Source organism: Polyodon spathula, chromosome 18 (genome assembly GCF_017654505.1).
Source record: "Polyodon spathula isolate WHYD16114869_AA chromosome 18, ASM1765450v1, whole genome shotgun sequence".
Classification (NCBI taxonomy): Eukaryota; Metazoa; Chordata; class Actinopteri; order Acipenseriformes; family Polyodontidae; genus Polyodon; species Polyodon spathula.
In genome coordinates, this window is record NC_054551.1 from 28,176,264 (window position 1) to 28,200,473 (window position 24,210).

Sequence of the window (24,210 nt, forward strand, 5' to 3'; positions counted from 1 at the left end):
TTGTTTTGGCCTCTGTGCCTGTTTATTTTGTTAATGGGTTAACTAAATGTGCGCAGTAGTGCTTCACTGAAGCTTTCTTGTCTCTTTAGTCTCTCTTCCTGCCGGTAACTGCTTAGGCCGTGACACTACCCTGTCACAGATGGTAATATATATTAGATCCAATTTAGCTATATGTACTTTAGTATTTATTTTTTATTTGTTATATCCTATTTTATGAGTTTGCCAGCATTCTCTTTTTAATTTAATTAATTTTTTTTATTGAGATCGTGGTTTAACATGCTAAACTAATGTCCTGACCTGGTAAATAGCGATCCGGGCAGTGCTGTAAAATATAAATCATTTTAACCATTCACCTGTCATTGAGCAAGAAGTTCAAAAAGAAGTACAGTATCTATTTTCAGAGACAGTATTGTCTTTTAAGCAGCTGCTGTGTGAATACATGTCTAAGGTCCCTTTCGTGAGAAGCATCTCGACTTCAAAAGAACCAGCCAATGTTAATTGAAATGACTGCAAGTTACAGATGTCTGTGGACATGTTTTCCCACATCCTCTTGTGTCTGTTTCCAGCTATTGGGTGGTCCGTTGTATCCCTATGGTCTTGTGGAACAAAGACTAGATTTTAGCCTCAATGCCCTTTAATTCCTCAACAGCAGGCAAGCACTCTTTAGCGGTATTACTAATCCTTATACTTGGTGGTTGTTTTAATACTGGAATGCAAAGGAAGATAAACCAAATTGCAATTGGCACAATACCTCTCATATTGAAGTGGAAAGACAGCAGTATAAGCTTTGCTATTGGGTCCCCAGGCTACCAAGTAGCAAAGTGACAATCTGACAGATTCTCCTGAGCCACCAATCGCATCAGATTTTAATACCTATTAAATAAAATGAGCTTAATCCACAGGAGACTTGATTCACCACACTGTAAAGGATTTAGCTTTCTGTGGTCAGGTAAAACTCAAGGATTGATTTTCAGAAGTCTGCAAAGTAATGTAATTTGTTTTGTTTTTCATTTTCCAAATTTAATGTACAGTTTACTTACAACACAACAGTTATGTTTGTTGTTTAAGTAAGTTTACACATGATACTATATAACTGAACTTACAAAAACCCACAGAGACAGAATTAATTTGTGATATTAGCTATTTTTCCTTCAGTGTGTCTCCTATACCCACCTGCCCTGCACAAACCCAGTGCCTTATTGTCATCGTAACTCATACTGATATTCTAATGTTCTTTTCTTCTTCCTGTGGGAATTGTACTATGCAAAGAAGGTAAGGTTTAATGCATTGTTTTCATTGTAAATGTACAGAAGCCTGCTATCTGTCTTTCAGATCATTAGCATGAGTGTAGAGACCATGGTCTATAATTCAGTTACTGATGGCTGCCCACATATTCTGTGAAATGCTAAAAAGTAGGGCTTAATGAATAGAACAGCTCCTTTTAAAAGTAGAAGAGAGAACAAGAAGGGATTCAGAATTTGCTGTGTCCGGCAAACTTGAAAAAGATATTGCCATAATCTTTCTGTAACCATTGCATTTCTACCTATCCAAACTGCAATGCTTTGATTCTACATTTTGTGAATGCACAGTACTGTAGGTCACTGTGACCTTTTTGTTATCTGATTGTCTGAGCTTTTAATAATTGTATTTCTGATTTATAAAATGCTTTTTTCAAATATATAATTTGCATTTTACTGGCATACTTGTAAATATTCCTTGACAAAATGTTTACATTACCATGAAAACCTCCACTTTCCTTATGAAAGTTATGACTTGATTTATTAGCATATGCTTTCTCCCATGGTTTTAGGGCTCTCTCTGTCTTTGGTCATTTTTAGAGGTGTAGTTGGGTCTAGGCCTCTTATTTATTAAATATGTGCTTATAAGGAATGTCCAAATTTGATTTCGTACATCTGTAGTAGACTTTCTTTTTCATGTATAACCCTTTCTAACCAGCATGCTAAGCTTTTGGTTTGTGACCAATAATTTGAAACACTGTAGTTAGATGTGGTGTAATACTGACAATCTGTTGTATACTGATAAAATAAGCAAACACATCTCTGAGTGAATAAAAAGGTACACCACTCAGTACACTTTAAACCCTTGTTAATATTTTAAGTGAGGTTTTTAACCCCTATTTGCTGAAAGTTTGAGTTCTGTGTGAGCTGATAAAACATGTAAAGGAGTCGTTCTCCAGAACAGGTCTTAAAGCAAGACCCATGTGGACAGAAATAAATCCTCCCACTGACAGGTTAACAATTAAGCAACGCATTCTGCACAGTACCTGCAGTGAGTTTCTGTTTATTCTTGCTGTGAGCACATGTGGGAGTGTTGAGGCCTGAGGTGCAGTCAAACTCTGAAAACATCCACAGGTTGGCTCACACCAAGCTGACAGCCTCCCACATTTCAGGTTTTTCGCACAGGCTTTTTTTTCTTAGAATTTTACAATGATTTAATGGCATTTGAATAACACCTAACACTTAAATGGCAGTTTGTTTTTTTCAATCACATGCCAAAAATCTCGCTAGATGGCTAACTTAAGTGTGAAAAATAATGTTTTCATGTACAGAGGAGCCATTTTTTTGGTCAGTAGTTTTTTGTTTTTGCTGCCCTGTCGAGGTGTGTGTGTGTGTGTGTGTGGATATATATAAGATTAGGATTGCTACTATTCAATTTTTTTTTTGCCAAATCAACAATATCAACGTTTATTTTAGAAAGAATTTTACTGGGTTTTTCTTTATTTTTCAATTCAAGCAGAGAATGGGTGAAATCGACCTTTAAACTTTTTATGCCACTGAAAAACGCCTCATTTAGCGAAACCCCTTTATCATATTCAACATGCAACAAAACCATGGTTACCACATTCTAACTGAAATAACATTTGGTCACAGCGGAGCTATACCTTGTAAAGGTAAAGCTCCTACACAAATTTGACAAAATTCTCAAATAAACCGTAGAAAACACAGCACGTAAGTGTGTCAGACCTTTATAACATAAATTTACAGGTACAAATAATATGCACAGAACAAAACATTAGATAGTTGAACAGAACTAACTTGCACTTATTATTTGGGGTCTGAGCTCCACCCCTCTCCTGCTTCAGCACAGCTGAACTTAGAGTCACTGGAAGGCAAGACAGACAGACCTGCTTCGTCCTGATGCGGAGACTTCAGACTTCGGCCATGGTATTGTGCACAATATTCATTGTGTTTTTCTCTTTCGCCCCATTTTCAAATCAAACTAGTAACTGTCACTGTATACCTAAATCAAAAGCTTACGTATACCTTAAATTGCTCATTTCAAAGTAGGCACTTTTAATGGCGGGCTGTAGCCGGCAAATGAAAGTGCATAATCGGTGCAGGTCTTGATGATTGACAGTCATTTAAACAAATGAGAGCATCCTATAACTGTCAGAACAGGGCGAAACTAGAGTATTAACGGACCACTTTGGTGACTGACAGCGACCCCCAGCCATTCATAGCGGAACGGAGACAGGACAGACAGCAAGTATAAACTACACAAACAAGAGAGAGGATTTCTAAATGATTGATTTTGGTAAGAAAATAAAAAAAATAGCCAGTGGTTTTACCGAAGTTTATTGTACATAAATTTATTTCATTTGAAATTGTGAATTTGATGTTTAATGAGCTTTACCGATTTAATATTGGAAAGTACCAAGCCTATTTATAAGCCTGGGCTGGCAGTGGAACATGAAACAAGCAATGGATGGATACAGACAGTTTGAGCCTTGTCACATATTATAAATCCCTGCTCTGCCTCACAGAGTTTAAAAGTATTGGACGGTAACGATCTTACTTTTACAGTTACAGATGTACAGCTGTAATTGTGAGACTGAGTGGCCAGTCAGTTATCTGCAAAAAATCTCAAAGTAGTAGACATGCCGATTTGCATGAAGAATAATTTAAATTAACTGGAAGATAGCAAAAAAATATCAATGTCTTGATACTCAGTCACCCCAACTTTGTCACTTAAAATAATGTATTTTTAGTGGTTTGTAAATGCTACGGAAAAACACAAAAATACACTTCTGCACATTATCCGCTCCTCTAAGACATACCTTGAAATAATTACTGAAATCCGAGACGTTGTTGTGTTTATTTTTATTCCTCCTGTCTATTCTGCTCAACCAGTGTGTCTGCACTGTCAGTGACATAAAAAAAATAAGTAACTCTGTGTCGTCTCAACCCCTGGTGTATCTTTTCAATGGCAATGTCTACAATATCAAAAACAAAAGATGTACTTTCTTTTGCATGTTCCAATAAAATTTGTTTACTCAGCTTAACTTAGTGTGTAGTTCAAAGTTATACATGGGACTACTTTATTGCCTTAAGGATATTTAATAAAGAAAACTAATAATGTTTTGCCCTAAACCTGATTTATGCTTTTTTTTTTTACCTTGAAAATCCACTGTATTATAAATGCAGTAAGACCCTTCTCGTCTTGTGCCTCACAACGCCTCGAGGTGTCCGTATATTCGACCTGTACGGTCAGCCACAGACCTTAATGCACGTTATATATATATATATTATATATCGATATATATATATATATATATATATATATATCTTTTTTTTTTTTTTTTTTACACATACATTAACACATACATACATTTTGAGTCCTTTATAAATGTAATTATAGAATTTGTTTTCCTTCCTATTTGCTTCCCAATGCCCTACACTTAATAATTACTCCCCATAAAAAGTCTAGAAAACAAAAATACAAGAACAAAGCAAAAAAGGACTTGTGAGAATATTAGTTTAATAAGTAACGACTTTGACGTATTGGGTCAAGTAATAAAAATGCTGTTCTATTAAATATAACTGTTATTGTCAGATAATGTCATATGGGATAGTTTACTTTGGCATTATGACATTAACTCATTAAATATCATTGTGTAAAACCATTAAGCAGTGGTAGTTAATCTGCTTGTCAAGGGAGCTTATTTTATTTAATATATTAAATTATATTCTTAATAATGGTTCTTTTCTCTCTGATGCCTTTCTAGCTTTGTGTGGAATTTATCACTGACACTCTGACAGTGGAGACGGTCTGTGAAGCTATGCAGGTAAGTGAACTGCTTCCTATTGTGGAAAGGTTAACACTGGAAACTGTGCTATTTAGTTTCTTATTCACAGTTTAAAATTTTAATGTCTCATTCCTGTATAAATCCCAACCCCTCCAGGCACACATTTGATTCAAAAGTATTTTAGTCACCTATTTAAAAACTCCTCCCTGTTTCGTGTCAGGAAATACAATTTAAAAAAACTGTTACCCCAAAACAGTCTCCTAGTCAAACCAATTCAGTGGCTTATTGAAACAATAATCTTCTCTACTTCTCTACACCAACAGTAAAGTGCATTGATACAGCTCATTGCTTATTTAGTATATTTAAATGGCACAGTAACTGACATGCTTCTGTACTTGTTATATAATTATTGTTCATCTGTTAAACATCTAATTGGCATTCTGAGCTAACACTAATGATTTTTAGCTCTAGGCACATGGTTGAGCATTTCTTGAGCATTAATTATATCTTAAATTATCACAGTAGCATTTAATCCACCTATTCAAATGGACATTTTCCATTTCTGTACGCTATCTAGCCATACACAGCTTAAACTGCATTTGTTTGCCTTGTATATACAGATATGTTACCTTTTTATGTACTCTGGCTCATTTCACAGCTATTAGTTTTTTTTACAGTTTTATTGAAATTCTACAAATATGTACAGCTAAAAGAAGTCAGCAAGCACCATCTATCAGAAAAGAAAGCCGTCTTGGCACTTCCGCTGTAAGTCATATTTGAATTCCCACAGCTCTAACTACTAACTGTTTTGACACTTGCTAACTGCCTTCCGAGTTGTGGCAAGGCTTTGAAGTTGTTGCAGGTGTATGGATAAATCATGATACAGTTATTGGTATAACTTGATATAAATAAATCATTTTATCTTACTAATCTTACACAGTAGCCCAGTGGGACTCACACACAAGACAATGGCTTTTAACCTACATAAAGCAGGTGAAATATAGTAGTAGCCTATTTTGTAACACAAGGCAAAGCTGTGGTGTGTAAGAGAACTTGCATGTAAGTAGTTAGTGCTGCTGTGTGGAAGGTAGTGAGGTTTGAGTGGCATAATGCTGATAAAGGCATTAGCTGAAACTGTCATCTACTTAATGTACTGTAATATCAGGACAGTCACATGTCCACAGAAATAATGCCTTTAGAGCCATGTGAGGCTCCTTTGGCTTGCTAAAGACGTGAAATAACTATTTTAAACAAAACCAAATGATGCAGTTCCCTGCTGGGTACCAACCCTGTGATCCAATTCATTGCTTTATTACAGTACAGCTATAAATAGTGAAAAAAAAAAAAAAAATGCACACAATAATGTTATCTGCCTGGGATTTCTAAATATGACTTTTAACTTTAACCAGACCTGCCAGTGGCCTTGTCAGATGCAGTCTGACATGCATTGGTTGAAAATGTTAATCCAATTTTGTGAGATCGCAAATGATCCACATAATTTGCAATCAGTTCTACTTCCTGTAAAATGTCAATTTACCTACTGTTGAGAACACACACTAGTGTCTAATGTATTTATAACAGACCCCCTGTAGTGATAAATCTCAAGCCTGTTTACTGCTACAGTAGCTAATAACTATTACATCAAGGTTATCAGCCCTAGTTTCAAAACTTTATTGTGGGAGACTGTGATTGGACTTGCCTCATTACAAGAGTGGATGTAATTTAGCCAGTTTTGGTTTTCTTGAGAAAAGAACAGTGAACCTGCATGTTGTAAGACACAGGTCGAGGAGCAGTTTTTTTCTTTACCTTTGCCATAAAACTTGACAGCAAAGAAGCTTAGCAAAGCTGTGCGTCAGAAAATTCCTAAGATTCCAGTTCGAGAGTATGGGTAGTAAACAAAAGTGAAACTGCCTGTTAAATGACTAATTAACCAGTGTAGAAGGAATATCATTTAATATGGGAATCTTCATAGTTGTTGTTTACAGTATCTGTAGCTAATGCACTATACAGCTAACTTAACACCAGTGCAGTTGCATTACTTTTTGGGTAAAGGAATCCTTTTTTAGATAGAAATAAGGTTTAACCCTTCGTCATAATTTACAATTTCAAAAATGGTCAAAACTCATTCTCCATTAACCAGTAGTGAGAAATATACGGCAAGTTTCTTCTCTGCAGAAATTATACTATACAGTCTTTGACTTGAGAATGCATGAATGTGAGGTGGCATTTGTAAAGAGAATAACGTAATTCCTTTGCAGATGCACTGACAGTCCATTGGTTATCTTTGCTTGAAATTGTTGAAACAGAAACAGTGGTTTCACACTATCTGTCTCAGGACCACACAGGTTTAATGTGGATTTGATGTGGGGCACTAGATAAGCGTGGGCATTTGAGATATCATATCAAATGTAAATACTTCTCCTTTCGCAAGTGCTTTTGTGATGTGGACATGCACACACCTTTTAAACAGCATTTAAATCTATAAATTGCTGATAGATGAAATGGTAGCTTGTGGGCCCTATGAAATCCGTTTTGTTATTTTGAATTTTCAGATTTATTTTTTCCTGATTTCTGTTTTAAAAATCTGTAATTCGTTAGTTAGTTTCGTATTTATAACCACCAGTGTTTGATACATTGACAGCAACGATGAAGCTAGAAATGCATGAAAAAATATGACAAAAAACCCCCAAAAACATTTAAAATGGTTTTAATCAAAATGCTTTCAGGAAAAAGGGTACAAATTGGCACAAAGTAATAGAAATAAACTAGGAACATTGTAAATTAAAGAATAAATCAAATTGTAGCCTTTTTTGTAGTTATTCTTTTCAGCACAAGCTGGACGATAGCGTTTCAAAGTAGAATAATTAATGACAATGTAAATAAGCCTAAATATTTTGGTTTATTCTAATTTAAGAAAAAGTCACTTAGTAATATCTCCCTGAGAACTTTGGAGAAAAAATGCAGCAACTGGACACTGCATTCTGCAGTAGTCATTACAGTACTATCTGCTCAGAATAACGTACAGGTAGTCGTTTTCCCCCAAGTGATAACGGTAGCTAGCAAATGAAGTGGCACAAGAAGCAGCACTTTTTTACAGTTAAAATTATGGTCCTGTATGGTGGCTGACAGGTGCAAAAATCGTTCTTTCATGCATTCCCATGATGTGCGTTTCTTCAAGCCTCTTTTCATACAAACACTGTGCTATTTCAATGTAATTTTAAAAATATGTACATATATATTTTGTTTGTTTAAACTGATTTTGTGGTAATGCCCTTGGGTGCCTAATTCTGTTTTTTTTCTCTGAATTCCGCAATTCCATCCATGTTCTCCAGTTAGTCCAATAAAAGGTATTGCATCTCCTTCTCTTTGTCTACAATATATAAATAAAATTCAACATTTGTAATTGATATGCTGATTATTAAGTCTTTGCCTCTCTCCACTGTTTAGGTAAAAAAAAAAAAAAAAGATATATATATATATATTGAAGACATCACACACAGTCTGTGTGATCAATCAGTGCTATGGAACAAATGTTGCTCGGAAACAAAAGGAACTTTGGAACCCTGGGAATGAACATTCTATTCTAATAATCATGACACCATCCACAGAATGTTTGTATAATTACAATTCTTGAACAAGAAGACCTTTACTGCACTGTGTTTACTTTTCTTTTTGAACAGCTGAAGAGGGCTTTCACCCAAAAGTCCTGAAAATAAGATTTTTTTTAATCTTTTAAACTTTTTGTGTACATTTTTTAAAAACCTTTTCTTTCATATGCCTTCAATTTGTACACTGCATATATATATAAAATTAAATGATGCCATCTGATGTATATCCATGTCAAAAATGAACTGCTCTAGACAAATGAGGACTATGTTAGCCAGTTAATCCAAGACCACTTTTTATGATCGGTTATAGCAAGTGCCCTTTATGTTGACCGCTATTTTGGTTTTGTGAATTTTATTCCTGTAAATTCTGCCAGAAATATAGAAAAGTTTAATATTACCGTGAAAGACCCATGCCCAAACATTGACCCCCCCAAAAAAATGCTGTAGAACAGGCACTTTCTTTCTCATTAATATAGTATAGGGGGATTCTTTTAGTCACTAGATTATTTATAAAATACCTTGTGTTCTTTCCAGTAAAAAAGGAACCATGGATATTTAAAGTCATACATCAGAAAGAGGAAGAAACTACTACTAACCATTAAGAGTTTCTGTAGTGTGGGGGGGTGGGGGGGTTTCCTCGTTGGGTTGATAATTAACATTTACGGAGAAACAAGGCCTCTGTTTCTATTGTTTGAATTTGAAGCGTGTTTTTCAGTTGCACTCATTCCAACACTTGGAAGGTTAGTATCAGTCAGCAAATACTGGGTGAGAAGTTCCAGTGGGTAGGTTTGTGTGTGTATTGGAATACTTTTAAAATTATCTTGGGTAATTGGCTCATTGTCATAGAAATTCATTTGAACATCAAAAAGGTTACTGTAACCACAGCTACTGAAGATGGGTTTGCTTGATTTAAGTTGTACTTTTTTCACAATAGTAACTGGCATACAGTGTAAAATCATGGGTTGATAAAGTAGCACTTCTGAGAAGCAATACAGTAGCGAAACAGCACTAATTTTGTGCCACTTAAAAGACCGTTCTGGGTGCAGTGTTAAGGCTTGGGTCCCTTTTTAAAACCAGGGGAAGTTTTACAGCATGTTCTGCCCTGAAGCAAACTGATAACACCCAAAACACTATTGTTACAGTAGACTGTAGAAAATGATAACTAATTCAGGGAGAGCAGAGTAGGAGGAAGAAGTTTTTCCTCTTTTTATAATAGAAACTGTGAAACCATATTATTTAGAGATGAGCAGATTATTTTTGTAAAAGTGGAAACAAAAAACACAACAGTAGTTAATGTTATAGTAGATATAGGGTTACAATAGTAAATATTTTAAGGTTGTGTCACTCTTTATGTTTAGTCCACGACAGCTGCGTCTTCCTTTTTGCTTTTAAACTGGTGTGGTTTAAGCTGATTCATTGCATAGAGTTGTTCTGTGTTTTAAATATAATTTAACTAATGCATGGAGCCGCTCATCAACCTGACAGCAAGTCAAGTGGGTCAAGTCAACATGAATAACCATTTCCAGTATGTTTCCGGTTTATTGGATTGTGAATGTGTGGGTTGCTGTGCATAGTGAGAGGGTGATGCAGGTGCTCCAAACAAGGACAAACACAAAGTGCGCGGGTCAAGTAATTCCTTTTAATTTACTTGTGGTCTCCTTGACCGGGTTTAAATAATAAAGCTGGCTCTACCCACCAGTGGGTATTGTCAGCGTCAAAACGGGGGTTGCAGTCCCAAAATAATAATCACGAAAAGTACAGACACAAACACAGACAAGTCTCCGGACAGTGCGTGCTCTTAGTGCAGGTGCAATGCTGGAACAGTGGTGCTGGTTAAGTGCAGGTGCTGATGGAAGTCCGGGTGAATTGCTGGCTCAAGGCTGCAGCTCCCATATCCGTGCTTACTCAGTCTGGCGAAGACAAACGCACACTGTTGCAAAACACGACAAAACGCTGCTTCCAAACACAGGTCTCGTTTTCTCCCATCAACCACAACAAAGGAACCAATCACAAAGGAACCAATCACAACGTCACGTCCCCCTAAAGTACCCAAGCCTCGCCCCCTCTGATAGCTAGTTCAATCACGTCTCCTCCAATTCATGAATGAAACTTCGCTCACCATACTAGGGACGATGACTCCTGGTACCGTGACGTCGTTCCTTTCCTGAATGGCCGGCTTCTGACTGCCCCCGGAATGAACTGCCCAAGCATTTAGTACGGGGCACGTACTCCTGTTGTGCAATGCTCTCACGGGTCGAGAGGGAGATTGTTGATCCAGATTCATTCGCTCTTTGTCAGTATCGGGTGTTTTTATTGTTTTTTATTTTTATTTTTTTGTTTGTTTTATCAGTTAAAACCAAAAATCAGAAACCCTAATTATATTTAGTTTCGGTTTCATCATATCTCAGGGCTGCCTTGTTCATCTTGATGCATTTGTTAATTTAAATCAATAGAGAAATAATGTTTAGAATCAGTATAAATTGTAACTAGTTGCTGCTGTGCAGATAAAGGTAAGAATCTTCTGATATAGAGCAAGCTTGGAAGATGGATGATAAAACAAGCATACCAGGACCAGAGGGAGACGGAGTGTGTGAGTGTTGCTGCAGTGCCCTATATATCATAGCTAGATCAGTCGTGCAGATAGGAAGCAGTACGGATAAGGCAGAGAAGTTTGAATTATTTTGAAAAAGAAATGTAAAAGTGGTTATTTTTTGTGGGCAAGGCCATCAAAGGAATTAGAAAACTGTTAATATCTCAAACCTTTTACAATGTTACAGGACTCTAATGGAACACTTAACCTTCACATATGATCTGATATGACTGCCATGCCATATAGTCTTCAAACTTGGTACACACCTGCATTCTGTGATTGTGGGTATTGTGCAAAGCTTTTTATACAGGATCTCATTTGACTATTTAATATAGCTAACATATTGAGATCATGTGATTCTATGTTTCTGCTGTATAAGTTGTTTATGTTTGACTGTTTTTACAACATTAAAATTTTATGGTCTTCCTCTGACCCTTCCATGAAATCAGTATACAGTAGCTGTGTCTACAGATTTATATAACTAAAGCTGAAAGTGCAAATCTGTTTTTAACCATTTATCTTTGTGTTCGCATGTTAGCAGTCGCTGAGACTTGTCTAGGGAGAATTTGACAGGGAGTTTTACAAGATTCTAAGCAAAATACAAATCACGAAAGGTAAGACTCATTGTGAGAAGGTGAGTCTGTAGGTGGAAAACAAACAGTTTCCTTGCATTCAGCATAAAAACACAGTATTCTCTACTCTGTTAGATATTTTCTTAACTTTTTTTTTCATAATCTTTAGTTTCTGTAGTTGAAGTATTTTATGGTTCCAGTAACAAAGTCTCCCTCATAAAGCCGAAATAAAGGGCTGAAAAATGAGTGTTTGAAAAGAACATGGAGAATGTATATAGTTGATCATGCCTTTTTTTGTATTTTCATAAAGAATAGTTGTTCAAACAAAGTTTGTGCTTGTATTTGTTTGTTCTAAAAGTTGTATGTAAACAACTGTAATCATGAGCTGACTGCACCCGGCTTTTCTGTCCTCCCCCCACCCCACTCACCCACCTACTCAACACCTCTGCAGTAAACGGGAACCCTGACACATAATAAACACCACAAGTGTGGATGCCACACTGATTTCTCAGATGTATTGATTTAGGTGTACAGTACAGCATCTTGTATGTGTACAGGTTTTTCTGTAATTGTAAAGTCAAACAACTCTTACCTTTTGATCTGTCTTAGCCATGAGTCATCAAAAATACCCAAAACAAATAGACTTGGCTTCTCTATAGTTTACTTTCAGTATCACTAACAGTTAAAACAACCTCCCCGGTACTGAAAGAGCTTTTAGGACTGCAGTGCTGTCTTCTAAAGTGAATGCTGTTGTCTGACAGAAAGTCAGTTTCATAACAAAGGCACAATGTATGTTCTGTGCTGTGCAGCTTTGCCAGGGCGGCTGAGTTTCCTCAGATGGCTGGATAGAGTAACACTAGCAGCAAATATTAGTGGGACAGCCCCACAAAGGCTTAAAATGTCCCATGTCTTAGAAAAGGCTCTTCTTAACATCCATTTGGAGGCGTTTTCTAAGAAGGAAAGAATATTTATAAAGGTTTGACCTTTCTGTAAGCCCTGTATAGAAGGGTGTATTGATGCAGCAGCCAGACAGCAGGGAGGATGGAAAGCCTACTTTGTCACTCACTTCATGTAATTAGTAATACAGTAGGTCACACATTTAGTTTTCCAAAGGACGACCCAGAAGCAACAGCTCAGACTGCAGCAATCCATAAAGAAAAAGTATAACAAATTCTATAATGCTGAACCTGTCTTTATTTTGCCTGTATTGGGGCGGGGCGGGGCGGGGTTGGTAAAAAGCGCTTGGAATTCGCAAAGTGGCTGAAACTCTGTTGTTTAATTACTCTGGAGTGAGCTGACAGTAAAGCATTGTGTGGCAGCTGACCTGAGACAGTTAGTGTCAGTGTTTTGTTGAGCAGTAATGAAACTGCGGAAAGTAAGATAAGCAGTGACAGTATTTTGTCATTCACTTTTTCCATTTAGAAGCTGTTGCACAAATAAAATCCATTCTAACACCTCCTAGTACTATGATAAAACAAAATGGTAAATGTTAGGGTTAAAGCATTTAATCGTGTACTTAAATGTTTTTCTGCGCGCGAAAAATTATTATAAAAAAAGTTTTTCCAATTTATTTTTTTAAATATGTATTATATATATATATATATTATATATATATATATGATATTATATATTATATATATATAATATATATAATATATAGTATTTATGTATACAAGTCTGAAGTTTGCCAGAGAGCACATAGATGAGCCACAAGACTTCTGGAACAATGTTCTCTGAACAGACGAGTCAAAGGTAGAACTTTTTGGCTTCAATGAGAAATGCGAAAACCAAACACTGTTCGAACAGAAGAACCTCATCACAACCATCAAGCATGGTGGTGGGAGTGTGATGGTTTGGGGCTGCTTTGCAGCCTCAGGACCTGGACGGCTTGCCATCTTTGACACAACCATGAATTTTGCTTGTATCAGAGGATTCTAGAGGAGAATGTCAGGCCATCCGTCTATAAGCTGAAGCTGAACCGAAAGTGGGTCATGCAGCAAGACAATGATCCTAAATATACAAGCAGATCTACAAAAGAGTGGCTGCAGAAGAAGAAATTCAATGTTTTAGAATGGCCTAGTCAAAGTCCGGACCTAAACCCCATCGAAATGTTGTGGCAGGACCTGAAGCGAGCTGTCCATGCAAGGAAGCCCTCAAATGTCACCGAGTAGAAGCAGTTCTGTAAGGAGGAATTGGCCAAAATTCCTCAAAACCGATGTGAGAGACTGACCAACAGTTACAAGAAACGCTTAATTGAGGTCATTGCTGCTCTAGGGGGTGCCACCAGTTACTGAATCTAAAGGCTCACGTACTTTTTCACACATGGATATTGAATGTTGAATCATTTGTGGATCAATAAATGTTAAAAAAAAAAAGTATCATGGTTTTCTGTCATGTGTTTAATCTATTATTTTATATTACTAGGATTTAGGTTAAGATCTAATAACATTTTAGGTTTGAAAAATGTCAAAATCATAAGGAGATCACAAACTTTTTTTCGGCACTGTACAAATAGCTGCATCACAGACAATCCATTTAATTTTCTATTCTTTTTATATATATATATATATATATATATATATACTGTAAAACTTCAAATATTTGCAAGTTCTCAAATAATTCTGTCTCAAGTACACGCCAGGTCTCTGTCATTGCCATTGAAGATGAGGAGGAACTTGAACGTAATGAATTGCTAATAAATGACAGCGATGAAGGTGACTCTCAGGATTAATAAATAATAATAATAGAAAACCTAATTTAAGGTAGGCCTACATGTAATGCATATTTGTTTTAATGTAGTTATTACATGCTGATAGTAGGCCAGATAAAAACCTCTTGGGGTGTTTTAACATGTTTTGTTCAATAAATTATTTTTGATAATGATACTTATTGCTTTTATTGTTCATTTTCTAAAACATTTTAGAAGTTTTATTATTATTATTATTATTATTATTATTATTATTATTATTATTATTAATGGTAGATCTAATTCTGTTTTTAAAATCCAAATTTGTACTTCTGCTTGTTTATTTTCCAACATTTTGCATACCTTATCCTTGTTAACCTGTGCACACAAAAAGACTGTAATACTACTTTCGCTTTATACTTGAGGGTGTACAATACAATAAACTTTTGTTATAAAACAAAACTGTTACTTAGTTGCCACTGACACACAAGCTTTCAACAAAGTTAATTGAGTTACGATGTTGCTACAGGGTTGTGTGTCATCGGCTTCTCAGTGACCGCACGAAGCATGTAAAGCTAGTGATCTAATATAATCGCCGGTCTCCAATACGCTCCGGGTCTGCTGGCAAATAGTGTAAATAAACGTTGTGTCGAAACGCGTAGTTCGACGACTACCTTTTTTTTGTTTAACTAATAAAATGAAGTATCTTTTTTAAAAGACCACAGTAAATCATGTCCTGATTTTGAGTGTGCGACCAATTGATCTTTTGGACTTCAATATATAAATCAAGGTTGGTAGATCGATTTGAGAAGTGAGCATAAGCCCAAGCAGACTTTATTTTGTTTTAATATACAATTGCCTTATATGGTCAGCACCTCATTGGGCTTAAGCATTACAGTGCACAGATATATCTATCTATATATATATATATATATATATATATATATATATATATATATATATATATATATATATATATATATATATATATATATATATATATATATATATTATATGTTCATCAAGTAATCATTTAAATTATGTGGGTTCAAGACCGGTAAAAATGGTAGAACCTACAACATTAAATTGCCCACTTGGCGTAATTCCAAAAATATTCTGTTCATTCATAAGGGGAAAGGAAAGACACATTTGCATCTTGATCAAATCAGCACACAACAAAGCTTCCGTGGATTAGATTAGATAAAAAGCATTACTTTTTTTTTTTATTGTTTGAGGTATGAAATGTACTTGCAGGGATTCATAATTTGTATTTAAATGTTGATAAGCAGAAACAAAGCGCTATGAATACATAAAAGATACAATTACTTTAGAGGATAAAAATAATAAAATAATTGAATTAGCTGTGACACCATGACAAATCTAATATATCTAAAATCTAATATATTCATTGGCCCTCAATGAATGTATATTGGTTTGACATCGCACCCCAGTTCTCAAAAGTTATATAAATACATTTCATGGTAGTGGTCTTAGTTTTGGGGAATCCAGTGCTGTCCCCTACTAATGGACTGTGATTTGTGGTGTTCAGTTGTTTTGGATCCTTGATCCTTGTTGTTTAAATACACTTTTCCGTGACCAGAACATCTGTTTTTCCAAAGTAATGTATTGTTATGTTCGTCACAAAACAACCCCCCAAAACAGTAAAGATAGTAAGTTATGAGGTTCACATACCACCTACAAGCACATCAATTTAATATGACAAATAACTTGTATATTTGCACATTTTGTAACTTCGTTTTATGTGTAACCTGCATTAAATGATTCTTCCAGACTTCTGCCATCCAGAGCACAACTGATGAAACTACAGCATCTGTTATTTCCCCAGTACTCACTGCACTATGATGTTTTTATGAACACTGTGTCTGTGTTTACTTTAGTGGGAGGTGCCTCCTGCTTTGACTGTAATAAGTACGTTTATCAGCGTGACCTTTTAAGTGCAGATTAGATTATTACAGTAATGGAATTGGAAAGGGGACTGTACCACTAGGTAATGAGGACTGCTCACCGTCATTGTTGGGGCGGGCAGGAAAACAATAACGTGCTTTATTTTGTGTGTAAGATGAGATGCTCCGGGCTTTTGCGAAACTGTTTAAATTGCCCTCCCACTCACCTTTTGTGTAACATATATATTAAAAGTTCAAAGATACAGGCTTTTTTTTTTTTTTTTTCCCAATGTTAACAATGCCTACAACCACAGGCTTGTGCCCTTTCAATTCACATAACAGCCATTACCATTGGAGGGAAAAGGTATTAAGTATGGTTTAGTCTCTGCCTTGCTTAAAAGAATAATACAAATGTGCTGCTTAGTCTTTGCTCAAATCAAATTTTAGTCATGTGTGTCTGACAGGCTAGCAGTTATATATCTACACAGTCTACCCCCCCCCCCCCCCCTTCACCTTTTCTTTTCTTGCTTTATAGCCTGGAATATAATATATATATATATATATATATATATATATATATATATATATATATATATATATATATATATATATATATAAAAAAAAAAATAATCTAGAAATTTGTAAAAAATTTACAAAAAAATAAAACCTGAAACAGCTTGGTTGGATAAGTGTCCACCTCCCTTGCAATAGCAAGCCTAAATTAGCTCAGGTGTAACCAATCGCCTTCAAAATTACACACCAAGGTAAGTGGCCTCCACCAGTGTTAAATTGATTCACATGATTTCAGGATAAATTCAGCAGTTCCTGTTGATTCCCTCTGCTGGGTAGTGCATTTCAAAGCAAAGACTCAACCATGAGCACCAAGGTGCTTTCAGAAGAACTCTGGGACGAAGTTGTTGAAAGGCACAGATTAGGGGATGGGTATAAAAAAATGTCAAAGGTCTTGAATATCCCTTGGAGCACAGTCAAGACGATTATTAAGAAGTGGAAGGTGTTTGGCACCACCAAGACCCTGCCTAGATCAGGCCGTCTCTCCAAACTGGATGACCGAGCAAGAAGGAGACTGATCAGAGAGGCTACCAAGAGGCCAATGGCAACTTTACAAGAGCTACAGGCTTTTATTGTCAATACTAGTCAAAGTGTGCATGTGACAACAATAGGTGAAGCACTCCACAAATCTGGCCTGCGTGGAAGGGTGGCAAGAAAGAAGCCATTACTCAAGAAAACCCATCTTGAATCCCGTTTGTAGTATGCAAAAAAACACTTGGGAGATTCTGTAGGCATGTGGCAAAAAGTTTTGTGGTCTGATTAAACTAAAATGGAACTTTTTGGCCTAAATGCAAAGTGTTATGTTTGGCAGAAACCCAACACAGCACATCACCAAAAGAACACCATCCCTATTGTGAAACATGGTGGTGGCAGCATCATGTTATGGGGATGTTTCTCATGGGCAGGAACTGGGACAGTTGTCAGGGTAGAAGGGAAAATGAATGGAGCAAAGTAGAGAGAAGTCCTTGAGGAAAACCTGCTGCCCTCTGTAAGAAAGCTGAAACTGGGATGGAAGTGCACCTTTCAGCATGACCACGACCCAAAGCACACAACCAACATTACACTGGAGTGGCTAAGGAACAAAAAGGTAATGTCCTTGAGTGGCCCTGTCAGAGCCCCGACCTAAATCCAATCCAAAATTTGTGGCATGACTTGAAGATTGCTGGCCATCAACGCTCCCCAAGGAACTTGACAGAGCTTGATCAGTTTTGTAAATAAGAATGGTCAAATATTGCCAAATTTAGGTGTGCGAACTTGGTAGAGACCTATCCCAACAGATTCACAGCTGTAATTGCTGTCAAAGGTTCTTCCACCAAATGTTAACTTAATATATAATTTTTTTTTCTCAATAAAAACTTTTTTTCTCCTTAACAGTGTGAAGTATGGTGTGCAGATAAGTGAGGAAAAAAAATCCTCATTTAAATGCATGAAACTCTGAGGCACTGATACAACAAAATGTGAAAAATATATATATATATATATATATATATATATATATATATATATATATATATATATATATATATATATTATGTTGATCATTTATCTGTCTATAGCATCTGACTGTTTTTCTTTGGGCACTTAGACATCACTGCGTGTTGTAGGGGGTCTTGCTGTATTTGTAGAATTCAGATTTTCTTACATCAGAACCATATCTAGCAAATGATGTGCCTTATTGAGGGTACGGTATGTTGTTTGTGCCTCTTAACCCCAAGTAGCGTTTCCTGTTTTTGTAAGAATCATACAGCTAAGAGAAGATGCACAGTTAAATTAAGAACCAGTGGTCAGCTCGCAGTGTTAACGCAAGCCACAAAACCACAGAACAAAACAAAAACTGAATTGTATAAATAACTACATTGTGCAAATATTAATCTACACACCCAGAAATTGCATCTTCCTTTCATTGTGATATGCATAGATCAGCATCTGGCTTTAAAGTTTGTGAATACAATGGGTCTCTACTCTTCCACCAGCGCCAGCTTTTAGCAGTTCATAAGGTTGTAACTTGCAGCCTCTGCTTAAATTAGTTGTGAATGTGCACATAATTGTAGATGTGTAAGGCAGTTGTGTTAAGAAAAGTAAAGGTACTGTCATTTTTTGTATCCTGGACCCCAGAAAAGCACTCTCACAATAATTACATTAAGCATGCATTAGACTTGTGCATTGCCTCCTTTTGCATTAGAATACTTGAGTTTGAATTCCAAATATTGCCCCAACTTTAACTACTCCGTCATGACGTATGCTGGTTTTTATAGGCAGTTGATAGAACATGGATATCCTCCATTGTGTTGCTGGAAAGTCAGATAAGCCAAGACACAGTAGTAGGTACTTTGGTATTGACTATTGTTTCTAATGTTGTTTTTCAGGCTGCAGTAACATATGGCCAGATTGATATGAAGGAGAAATGCCTGGGGTTTATTGAAAACTACACAAGGGTAGGTACGGGACTTGCTGAGTGATTGGGGTGGAACAGGAGATAGTTATTGGTTACATCACATTTATAGCAAGCTGGTTTATGTGGTTTATCATGTGTAGGGATATCCATTATGACTGGGTCAAGGGAAGTTCCATCCTGTGTTTCTTGATAATGTTCTATAACTTGAAGCAGACACAAATGTTATGTAAAACAGCTTGTTAAGGATAGTAAGCCTCAAACTGACCCTGTCTTTCGTTAAATGCCCTTACCATCAACTGGTTACATGTAACTCTCAGTCAATAATAGAGGAGGTAAAGATTACTGCATCTGATATTAATGCTTTATTGATCCCCAATAAAATAGTTCGTTCACCCTTACCCTAAGAAAAGCTGCAATTGACTTTTTTTTTTAGTGTTGTACTATATTTGTTTGTTTCAACAACAGGAATGATTAACAAAACCTATATTTAAGTCAATTTTAAATATGGATATGTTTACCTAAAAGTTTAAAGGCTCAAAGAAATAACCACTAACGGTGTGCATCCATCTGAATAATTAAGAGTCACCAGTATCAGCTGTTTGGATTTTAATTAACATCTACCCACATCTTAAAGGGGATTGGCTTCAGTTACAGGCCCCAGTTGCTTTGTAAACCATGTTGAGGCACTGTTTTCGCATCCTGTATTGTACAGTAAGAGTCATTTCATTTCATGCATATTTATTCCTTAATCAACACACCTTCAAAGCGATTACACCGTGTAACAATTTTTTTTCTTTTTTTTTTTTTTTCCTGGGTAGTAAGTGTTATTTCCTAATTGCTTATACCTCAGAAGTATAATAAATGGCTATTATTCCCCACAAACTTTGCTTTTGTGACCAGGACAGTGATATTTCAAAATATCACTATTTCCAATGGGAGAACAGGCAAATGTGTGTCTTTTCGTTCACATAAAGTCAGAAAAAAACAACATATGAATCGAAATTAACATGTATTTATACTAAAGTAATACAAAAATGACTACAAAAGATTTAGAAGTGAGTAGTTTTTCGAGATTTACGATTATACTGTATTTACAGTATAATCGTAAATCTCGAAAAACTACTGACTATATGCAATTAGGAAATAAAACTTACTACCCAGTAACAAAACTTGTGTTACATAGTGTTACTGCAAACTGGAGCTAAAAGCTGTCTGCGCTTTATCACAAAGTGGGACTTTTAGCAGGAAGAAGGAAAATAGTGTCATAAGTTCCTGTGAGTCATGTGCTGTTAACGTGCTATGATTTTTTTTCTTTTTATACAGTAATTTAAATGCAGAATCCACTATACCAGTCCTGAAACAAAGTCTTCTGATTTATATTCTCTTTGTAGTTTTTGAGCCATGCATTCTGTAGAATTATCAGTTCACATACGGAATCATACAATACCATTTTGCAGCAGTGTTAACCAATCACAAAATAAGTTTGTTGTGGTTATGTGACTTTGGGGTCACAGAGTACTTTCAGATATTGGCAGATATCTTTATGCTAAATTGTGTTCAATGATTCTCTCATCTTGCGTTCTTCCAATATTATGGCAAACTACTTGATGGGCATATATTGTGCTATGCAATTTGTAAAGGCACATTTTTAAGACATATGTGGCACATGTTTTTAGCACCTTTTTAAGTGTAGCAGCAGATAACAGGCCTTTTACATTTATGGGAGGAATTTTACGCTAATCTAGACATGAAAACTCCTGCTCCCAGAGAATGAATGTATGTCCTTTATCACCTCTCTGTGACCTTTTCTGTGTGAAAATGTGCACTTTAAGGAAGTAGCAGACAAGATGTTCTGGGGTGTGCTTTTAAATGAATGAGCTTGCTTTCTTAATCAGCATTATTGATTTGCACTGTGATGGAGGTATGACCGTTATTAATGGAAAGGCAGTGGTCCTTCGACTCCTTAAACTATTTAAAAAAATCTCTTGCTGGTCTGCAAGTGGAGCATATTGCAGAGGCCTCATGGTTGCAGTAGGTCCCATGAATAGTTCTTGGAGGGGTTTGACATCTTCACAAATTAAACTTCAGTTTTATGCTTACCACTTAAGCCATCTACTTACAATACTATTTTTTATTATTATTTTACAAGTTTAGTTTACTGAATTTTTCCACACATGTGGAACTTGCAGGAAATTGTGAAGACCCGGGGGTTTCATGAGCTCTCTGACCTGGCCCTGGTGTCCATTCTGCAGAGCGGCTTGCTGCTGATAGATGAGCTGGAGCTGCTGTCCGCTGTCCGTGAGTGGGCCAACGTCAACTCAGTAAGTACGGTATGAATTGCTGGAGTGGTAGACACCCTACAGGGCACAAACACCAAACATTTAACTGTAAACAGTACAGCAAATGAAACTTTCATAAACACTGTAACATCACACAAGATTATTGATTTGAAAAGCTGTGGTTGAGGATTAGATTTCGGTCTAAATCTAGTTAGAGGTGCCTTTGTTTGTATTGATAGATCTAGTGGTTTCTATGGTAACGTATGTTTGAAACCTTCAATGATTGGAATATAGACCCAGCCTGAGCCTTGGCAAACATGCTGTGTGATGAAAGTCAGAAGTTGTTTGCCCTGTTATCTTTACAATGATTGTAGTGTTTTGAACAACGTGAGTATAAAACTATTGTAGTTTATTGCTAATGATTCACGTAAGTGATAAGCTGTCATCAGCTTTTTCAGAGTCAGTCTAGGATTTTCAGTCATCTGATCCTGAACTCATTATCAAACAACCAAAGCTGACTGAAAATAGCTGAAATCTCACTCTCCTTTGAATTGCAGGGTGTTACGGCAGACAGTAACACTCTTTCCTGGCTAACCATTGCACCACTTAACATTTTTTAAAGGTGGTTTTGGAGCGTCCAGTTCCTGATGTAGCCAAAGACATTGTGAGGGAGCTGCGACTTTGCCTGCTATCCCCAGAGGAACTTACCAGGCTAGAGAATGTGAACCTCAAAGATAACCTCATTCCTGTAAGTCTTTTTTTTTATTTTATTTATTTTTTATTATCCCACCCTCAGACATGTGACTTCTTGTGACAGGGTTACCATTATTGTATAGTTGACCTAGATATCACTTCAGCTACCTTCTGACCAAAATGTTACCATGGCAGTTACCACCAGCAGAGTAATGTACTTTACAGCAATAAGAAACAATTCCTATGCTTGCTAATGTTTCACTAAGCTTGTATTGAATTATAGGCATAAAATACGAATCGAAATCCCTGATTAATTTTGTCTAATTGAGACGTAAAAAGCCAGAGACAGATTATAATTGACAACTGGCAGAACTAAGTTCTTAATAGTGGACCAGATGCCCTCTACAAAGGCCAGTTATTCAGTCTCCCCAGCAGGAGGTAGCAGGATTAATATAGTGGTGAATATCAGTGCTCAAAATCTCAGTAGTGCCCTTGTGTAATTTGAATGCATATGCTGTGACAGATATATAAGGGATGTCATGCGACGATTTAGTCTCGTGCCTCTGCAGTCTGCTAAACCTAGAAGGTTCCATCGGCTGGCTGCCACTTGAAGAGGCCCGGCTCATTATCATGGAGCTGCTCCCCCGCTCTCTGCTGGGATGAGAGGAGATGACATGCTAAAGTGTTCATTATTGCCTTTTTCAGTTTGAAAAAGGTTTGGTCTAAGGTCTTGATCGAATAATCTTTGGTAATGCTGAAACACATTCTTATGTTGCAAGTGTTTTTTTCTGCTAGATAGCTTGCTCTAAAAAAAGTACAGCTTCAATTAGATGTACTGGGTAATCTGGTCAGAGGTGATTGCTCTACCTCCTCTCTCATCCTTTTCCAGTATCTCTAGTGTATCCCCCCTGCATCAGGAATGATCGGTTTCTAGTTACACCCTTACACTGGTACAGATGCCGTTTTATTTCTTTATTTTTTGTTACACTGACAATTGTGCCGAAAACAGTTGGTTAAGGGGTTATATGTAGCCTTAGGAACAATCATGCGTAGTTGAGTGTTAGTACTGTGATCCATTAATCATAGCTGTTTGCTAGTGATATGAAATTGCATTGAAAGACAGTACAATAATCATTTAGTGATGTAATCTGACATTTTCTTTTAAGCTGTACTGCCTGTTTGTTTCTTTCAGCTAAATACCATGTTTAAAAAAGAGAGACTACAAATACATCAAGAGCATATATATATATATATATATATATATATATATATATATATATATATACACACACAGTACTTAGGCAGGTGTGAAAAAATGCTGTAAAGTAAGAGTGCTTTCAAAAATAGACATGTTAGTAGGTTATATTTATCAATTAACTAAATGCAAAGTGAGTGAACAGAAGAAAAATCTAAATCAAATCCATATTTGGTGTGACCACCCTTTGCCTTCAAAACAGCATCAGTTCTTCTAGGTACACTTACACAGTCAGGGATTTTGTAGGCATATAGTCAGGTGTATGATTAAACAATTATACCCAACAGGTGCTAATGATCATCAATTCAATATGTAGGTTGAAACACAATCATTAACTGAAACAGAAACAGCTGTGTAGGAGGAATGAAACTGGGTGAGGAACAGCCAAACTCAGCTAACAAGGTAAGGTTACTGAAGACAGTTTACTATCAAAAGTCATACACCATGGCAAGACTGAGCACAGCAACAAGACACAAGGTAGCTATACTGCATCATTAAGGTCTCTCCCAGACAGAATTTTCAAAGCAGACGGGTTTCCAGATGTGCTGTCCAAGCTCTTTTGAAGAAGCACAAAGAAACGGGCAACATTGAGGACCGTAGACGCAGTGGTC

General features: G+C 36.4%; 1 protein-coding gene across 1 annotated transcript in view; it reads left to right on the forward strand.

Annotated features, from left to right (window-relative positions):
• LOC121331069 (BTB/POZ domain-containing protein 19-like) overlaps window positions 1-24,210 on the forward strand; it is a 47,102-nt gene that overhangs the window by 17,967 nt on the left and 4,925 nt on the right. The window contains exons 4-7 of the mRNA XM_041278222.1: window positions 5,027-5,086; window positions 19,344-19,412; window positions 21,562-21,693; window positions 22,274-22,399. Coding sequence (XP_041134156.1) covers window positions 5,027-5,086; window positions 19,344-19,412; window positions 21,562-21,693; window positions 22,274-22,399 — 387 coding nt within the window. The remainder of the gene's footprint in view (window positions 1-5,026; window positions 5,087-19,343; window positions 19,413-21,561; window positions 21,694-22,273; window positions 22,400-24,210) is intronic.